We start from the raw sequence: 7,950 nt of genomic DNA, 5'->3' as shown, positions 1-7,950 counted from the left end.
AATGGTGTTTTATGGAATTTGGGAATCGCATAAAGATTAGTAAATCTGTTGTAGTTTGCATTGAAAGTAATATTGAGTTTCTTATGAAAAGTTTTAATCCTGTTTATTATAGATGTTTCTGTAAGGTTGGCTGATTGATAAGTAGTTGCGTTGAGAAGTTCTTTATGAATAATCTCAGTGTAGAATTGTTTTCATATAATACTAAAGTTATTAGTTGCTTTATCTATTTTTGTAATAGTAAAAAGCTGTTTTAATTTACTAATATCAGATGTAAGTTGCGACCAGTTCAGTGTACTTTTAAATTTGAGGTGACTGATTTCTGTGGATATGCGTTGAAGAATTTTAGCTTTCCATTTTAAGAAGGTATTTATGGGAAAATTCAGTTGATAGCTTGCTTTAACTATAAATTCGTTGATGTTGTTTTCGAAAGTCTTGTAACAGTAATTTGTAGTCATGTTTCTTACTGGTCTAAATTTTGTACCATAACTCATTAGTGTTTTTAGTTGATGGTTTTGTATGATATTCAGGTTGCCAGTAATTATGTGCTGGTGATGAGAATCTACGTAATTGCTGTAAATTGGTGTCTTACAATGTCATTCTGCAGTTTCATCTATTTCATGGTGGTTAGTAAGCAAGTTGCTTAAGGTCCTTTGATATTTAAATGCAATCATTGGTATAGTGTCAACTGCGGGGAAGTAATCTTTACAATCTCTGATGATTCTTGAGAAATGAATATTGTCAAACTGCGGATGCAGAAAATTGACTTTAAAATAAATTTTGCGTTGAGTGAGACTATTAGAGAGTCTGAAAAGACTAAAATCAAGAATCATGTCTTTAATGATTTGTATGTGGTCGTAGCTTTCTTGAATGAATTTTTTTAGTTTGATAAGGAATTTATTAGTACAGGAGTGTAACCAGTTGAGAAGTTTCTTGGGAAAACAGTCTGAGTCAAAAAAACATTTCAATTGTTTTTTCAATGCAAGTGTATCCAAAGTGGATAAAAATCTCGCATTATTTTTTATTTTGCTTCCTCTTTTTCCTCTCTGCGTTTTGATGCTGTAGAGTTTAAATTGGCTGAAAATAGACTTCTTAGAAGTATCTCTATGACTATGTATATAAGTGTTAAGTCCATATGGATAAAGTGAACGTTGTTTTAGTATATAGAGAGATTCCTGAAAAATTCGTGTTTTGTGATTGGGTATTATATCTAGTATCTGAAGTTGAATAGAGTTGAAGTCATGGTGTTTAAAGTGTTCTAATTCTGCTGTATTAAGTTGTGATGGTGTACTTATTTTAATGTTATTTTTTTGTGCGTTGAATTTTTTGATTTGAGCTCTATGGTTATTGATTCGAAAGTTAAGATTGTTTTTAGTCTGTCCTATATATTTAATATGTCAAGTACCGCATGTAATCATGTAAATACAGTTAAATGTTTTTCATAGAAATTGTTTTTTGGGTTTACCTGTAGCAGGCATGGCGTTAAATTTTCAAGTTTGTCATCTAGTGGAATGACATTTAGTGATTTCAATATGAGTTAAACTAGCAAGATATAAAAGTAAGGAGGCTGCTAACCTTCAATACAGTAAAGTTTTTGTATAAGAACTTTAAAACTTAAAAAGGTTGGAGATAATATATAAAGTGGGTACATTAGGTAAGAGATAAATAGCGCTAATAGCTGCTATTTAGCATATCAAATGTTGTATGAACTTAAATCCATTTAGTGCGAATACAAGTTATTATTACTTTCGCAATGGCTGCAAAGTTAGTTAATGATAATTTATTTCCTAAACAGTATTGATTAATTGATTATATTATCTCCTAAGTTTAATTAAAGTAGAATTATTTTAAAAGTGTGCATCCATACTGGTAAGTTATATTTTGAAAGATGTTTTGAAGTAATTTGAAAGCAAAATGTTAATAATGTTTTAACGGGGACTGGAGTTAAATCATCACGAGGAATAATATTACAATTGTAAAAGTAAAAATTAAAACATGTAATTATTGTCATTGATCGGAAATTAGTTGACTTTTCAAGGGGAACAAACCAACTCCCGTTCAATGATCAATAATTGATAAAAATACGTAAATATGAAAGTGTTTCGTCTTTACTCGAGTTATAACTTAAAGCCAAACCGGCAATTCTAGTCAGGCCAAATATTTCCGCGAATAGTTGTTACTCAAAGAACTGATTCTCATGAAGCATTTTAGTCAATTCAATTTGTAGTAAAAATCAATTACTGTAGAGAAATCTTGTAAAACTCGAGTAATCGTCCCCGACACTATCATCTTTATGTATTTGAGTACTATATTATTTGTAGAAATTAAACATTGGAAATTGTCATTATGAAATCGAAATCAAAGTAAAGTTGAAATAAACATAGAAGATTATAAAAAAGATAAATAATGCAAACTTTGCAAAAACAAATCAAAGAGAACATAAAAATATAAAAATAATATAAAAATAAAATAGAAAATAATATAAATAAGATCAGTGAATGTACATGAAGATATAAAGGCCAGAAAGGTATTAAGTAACTTACATTCTTTCTAGTGGGGGAGTTGGCAGTGTGTTCTCTTCGTGTCTGACTCAGAAGTGTAGGGTGTCCGAAAATTCTTAGCGGCAGTAGGGGCTTTGAATTATATCAGTCGGTAAGACTTGGTTGAAGAAATTTATGGTAGTGGGTGGGACTTTGAATTCTTGAGGGATGTATTTTGTGGAGTTCTTATCTGAGAGAGACCGTCTGTTAAGATTTTTTTAAAAATACTAGTGAATGGAAATTAATTAATTTCTGGCTAATTGTCGTGTCGCAATGATTAAGAATTTAAGAAAGGAAAAAGGCATTTTCGCTATCCAAGAGCTAGTAGTCAGTCTAAAGGCAGGAAATAGGCCCATTTTTTTAGTAACAGTATAGTAACAGTATATGTCTGAAGACAATTAGCTTTTTACAATATATACAATTGAGTAATTACACTATATACAAATCTTTCAACTGACAGTCATCCAACTTATACCGCCTTCTCAGGTTTAGGAATAAATTATCATATCCCTATCAGTTAAATGATTTAGAGTGAGTATTTAACGCCTGCTCTTTTAAGGCAATGGTTGATAAATTGAAAGGGAATTAGATTATTTTTGAGAATTTTGATAAGGATCAAAATTTCGCGTTGTAAATCTATTGTATCTGTGCATATAGTTTTAATTCGTTGTATTTGATTAATTATAGTATTGTTAATTACTTTTTTGGATATGTTGGAGTTCCAATTTATTAATTTGTTAGTATTGAAATTGAAGTTTCTTGTTTTGTCAAAAAATAAAATTTTTTTGTAGTTAATGATTTGAAGATCTAGAAAGTCTATGCTATTTTGAGAATTATTAGTTTTATTAAGTTTAAGACAATTCGGATAAATGTCGGAGTTTTCAATTTTACCAAAATTATTAATTGTAATAAGGTCATCAATAAATCTGTAGGTGTGTTTGTAGTAATTTAACTCTTGTGGTTGTAGATTTTTTTTGGAAGTTAAATTCTTTGACAAATAAAAAGATATTACAGATCGAGGTGCTGGAATGTAAGCCCATTGGCAATCCTCTGACTTGTTTAAAAAGTTGATTTTGAAACTTGATGTAGTTATGAAAAAGTGTGCATTTTAGGTAGGTTTTCCATTTGTCAAGAGTCATGATATTGAGTATATTAGGGAAAAGTTTTGGTAGATCAAGTAGACTGGTATAGATTTCTTCTAGAGGAAGTGAGGTATATAAGTTTTCAAAATCATAGCAGTTAATGTTTTGGATGTTAATGGTATGAATGGTATTAATGACAGGAGTGTTATTATGAATGATCCAGCAATAGTTATGATTAGTGTTACAATCATTGAAAATAAATTTACAGATTTTATTAAGTTGAATTGAAAAATAATAGTCTATATTTTTCTTGTAATTATTAGTTCCATTAGCTATAAATCTAAATTTTAATGGTGTTTTATGGAATTTGGGAATCGCATAAAGATTAGTAAATCTGTTGTAGTTTGCATTGAAAGTAATATTGAGTTTCTTATGAAAAGTTTTAATCCTGTTTATTATAGATGTTTCTGTAAGGTTGGCTGATTGATAAGTAGTTGCGTTGAGAAGTTCTTTATGAATAATCTCAGTGTAGAATTGTTTTCATATAATACTAAAGTTATTAGTTGCTTTATCTATTTTTGTAATAGTAAAAAGCTGTTTTAATTTACTAATATCAGATGTAAGTTGCGACCAGTTCAGTGTACTTTTAAATTTGAGGTGACTGATTTCTGTGGATATGCGTTGAAGAATTTTAGCTTTCCATTTTAAGAAGGTATCTATGGGAAAATTCAGTTGATAGCTTGCTTTAACTATAAATTCATACATATAGCTTATTCATAACTATTTAGTTGTAATTATAATATGTTATATATATATATATATATATATATATATATATACATATAGCTTATTCATAACTATTTAGTTGTAATTATAATATGTTATATATATATATATATATACATATAGCTTATTCATAACTATTTAGTTGTAATTATAATATGTTATATATATAACATATTATCCTTTTTTAAAAAGTATTATTATTGTTGTAAATTTGATGTTATTTTACTATAACGATTTAATTTTATTAGACAAAAACCAAATCTACTATTTTGACCTGCATCTAAATTTGTGGCGTATAGTGCTTTTTTAAAGAGGAAATAAAATGGATTGATGTACATGTACCTATTTACATACAAATACACATACTGTAATTCTTGAATTCAAAGATTCTGTGAAATTTAAGACACACCCCTTAATTTTAGTACTGCAGCTGAAATAAAGCCTTTGATTCCAACAAAATAAAATGATTGAAATAAAATACTAAAAACGTTCTAACAAAATATTTGAATTCGGTTTATTAATAATTGTATTACTTCATTTTAAATTAATAATTTAGAAAAAATATTACTTTAGAATCATTAGTAATTAAAAAAACCTATGATTCCATGCTTAGTACGCCTATATGAGAAAAAAAGCAAATTTTAAAAGGTAATTTTTAATTTTAGAATCTGATTAATAATTTAGAAATATATTGTCATGCATGATATTTGACATTCTGCTGAATGGAATTTTTTTAAGCATTCATCATTTAGGGTTTATATACCATGAAAGATTGGTAGGAAGTTAGAGATCATCTCAGTTATTTAGCGAGAACATTATGCATATGTGATTAGAATGCAGCAGAATTTGATTCATCTCTGTTTAGTATGCTACTAGAGCAAGGTTCGCAGTAAAAATACGTAGTATAACCACAGAAAGATGCTTCTCTCCTACAGAAGTTGTTACGTGACATGAATAATAAACACCTTACTGGATCAATAATAAGTAGAACTTTCGGAATTATTACATGCCTTGGCAGATGTAGTCTGTACCTTCCTTCCCAAGAAGGACACACCCATGATTCTTGACATTGCTGCTGAGATTTCTTTCCCCCTGACCCCCATTTTTCCAATTTTCTCAGGCTGTAGTGTCACGGCATGACACACAGTAAGCTACAATCATAAAGGAAATGACCGTTGTAAAACTAACGAAGAACAGAGGGATTATGCGCTCCAGAATTTTTCGTCATTCAGATTTTGCAATTTTCATAGAAAGCTGGATGTAGTGTTCATATGCAGCCGATCCAGCACGAAGATGATAAGTCCGTTTTGGACTGCTTTGACGATTCTTTTCAGTTTTTTCTACTCTTGTAAAGCAGGTAAGAGCATAATTCATATTTATCCTTTTATAGGTCCTGTTTTTATATGAATTTACATAATTCGATGCATAGTAGTTTAGCTACAAACAATTAGTTGTAAGACTACAGTTTATTGGCATAGAAAAATAAAGTTTATTAATTTCTTGGAAAAATTTGAGGTATTATAAAAGAATTTATTAAACATCAATCTTGATTTACTAAAAAACTTTATTAAAAATATGACAAGAAATAAAACATAAGTCTTGAGTGAAGTTAAAGATTTCTGCTATTCATTGGTTAAGCAGTTCATAATGTGAATTAATTTGCTATCTAGAACATATTAAACCTATTCCAAAGTTCTAATTCATCCGAACTTACTTTAACCATACTTACTTTAACGCAATTTGTCTACGGAACGATAAATTATACACAGTCATTCTTATGTACTATTAGCATAGATTTTTTGTAGTTTAATTAATATCTTATTTTTACGCTACTTTTACGTAGCTAAAAGATGCAAAAACCAATTTAAGATTTAAAAAAATTTCACGAAATTTTGTTGGCGGCTCACTTGTTACTTTGAATAGCACATATTCAAATGAATTCTTATTACATGCAAAAATTATGCATTATAATTACATCGGTTATTAAATAAGCAGCCATTAACATTTGTAGTTTTAAAAGCCAGCAGTCATCATTAACTTTTGTATTTTTAAAAGCCAGCAGCCATTAACTTATGTACACTCATATCCATAAATTAAGGATAATTCGGAGTCACGCGGAAATCGAACTCTAAAATAAATATATCACCTGTAAAATCACTACACACATCTTCAAGAATCATATGCAAATTTCAGGAAGTAACCAGATGACACCGATGGTACGTCACAGTGACGAGAGTGTAAGAGAGTGATATATAAAGAATACATGCAAAGAAGTAAAATTGTTCGCAGGCGCTTTATAAGCATTTCAGTGCAATAACCGAATAGGTATGACACAAAGAACGCATTTGGATGATTTTGTACGTGGTAGAATTATCGGCCGTCTGAAATGTGGGCGTACCCAACTGGGAGTATCAGACGAACTTGGAATTGCCCAGAATGTTATCTCCAGGCTTTGGTAACGATTCCAAGATGATGGTAATGCGAGTAGACGTTACAACACAGGTCGCCCCAGAGTTACAACGCCGAATGAGGACCGGTATTTAGCAGTTACTGCCAAAAGAAACAGGCGGAGCACAGCCTCAGACCGGTCTCGTCAGCTCTCTTCAGCCACTGGTACGACAATTTCAAGGTAGACCGTGTACACATGCTTAGGGCAGATTGGTCTATATGCTCGTAGACCTGTCAGATGCGTTCCACTTACTGCAACTCACTGTCGCCTGCGGTTAGCCTGGAGTAAAGAGCATGCATTGTGGACACCGCAACAGTGGGCTTGTGTGATGGTTTCCGACGAGTCCAGGTTTAGCTTGCAGTCTGATTCTCGCCGGATTTTCATATGGAGAGCTCCAGGTACCCGTTACCACCAAGAAAACATCATTGAACGACACCGTTACGGTGGTGCAGGAGTGCTCGTTTGGGGTGGAATTATTCTATGTTCCAGAACTGACCTGCATGTTCAAATTGGAACCATAACAAGCCAAATCTATCGGGACGTCATTCTGGAACAACATGTACGTTTGTTTCGGGCCCTGTAAATCGCCCGAAATTCAGCAGTGCTGTCTTTTATAATAGTCGAAGCCTAGGAACATTATCTTCTGAAAATTCGTCAAATCACTTCCTCCAATGATGTTTATCTGTTTATCACTTCCTCCAATGATGTTTATCTGTTTATCACTTTTTTCATAGTGAGACATCCGCTTCCTCTGCTCTATCAATACATCTATATAGTATGTTATATATATATATTTACTACTGCATCACAGAACGTCATCTTTTCAGTCTGAGCTGATCATATTATTCTGTTACCTGGATTAGACTGATACACTTAAATAAATGAGCGGCACTTATATCTTACAATTAAATTCTTATAATAAAATATTAGTTAATCTCTCTCCACAATCCACCAAATAGCACTGCTGCGGAAGCATTCTACCCGCTTCGTTTCTGCGCTTTGTAAAAAGACCTGCATCGGTTTCCACTACAGATATTCCTCCTATAACATGGAAATAGGTGCATCGTGTGAAGCCACTCACCGTCTTGCAAATCTT

The 7,950-nt window shown here is 31.3% G+C and overlaps 1 protein-coding gene across 2 annotated transcripts in view; it reads left to right on the top strand.

Moving 5' to 3' along the window:
* Positions 1 to 5,445: 5,445 nt before the first annotated feature.
* The window catches only part of LOC118185621 (uncharacterized), a 60,228-nt gene continuing 57,723 nt past the window's right edge, over positions 5,446 to 7,950 (top strand). Inside the window, exon 1 of one of the 2 annotated variants that reach the window (XM_035355508.2) lies at positions 5,446 to 5,762. In XM_035355508.2, coding sequence (XP_035211399.1) covers positions 5,699 to 5,762 — 64 coding nt within the window. In that variant the 5' untranslated portion in view covers positions 5,446 to 5,698. The remainder of the gene's footprint in view (positions 5,763 to 7,950) is intronic. The other variant, XM_035355507.2, reaches the window with a different exon arrangement.

This window comes from Stegodyphus dumicola, chromosome 1 (assembly GCF_044657685.1).
Source record: "Stegodyphus dumicola isolate Sdum_Otavi_A_Nest chromosome 1, ASM4465768v1".
Classification (NCBI taxonomy): Eukaryota; Metazoa; Arthropoda; class Arachnida; order Araneae; family Eresidae; genus Stegodyphus; species Stegodyphus dumicola.
This window is presented reverse-complemented; position numbering and strand designations above follow the sequence as displayed.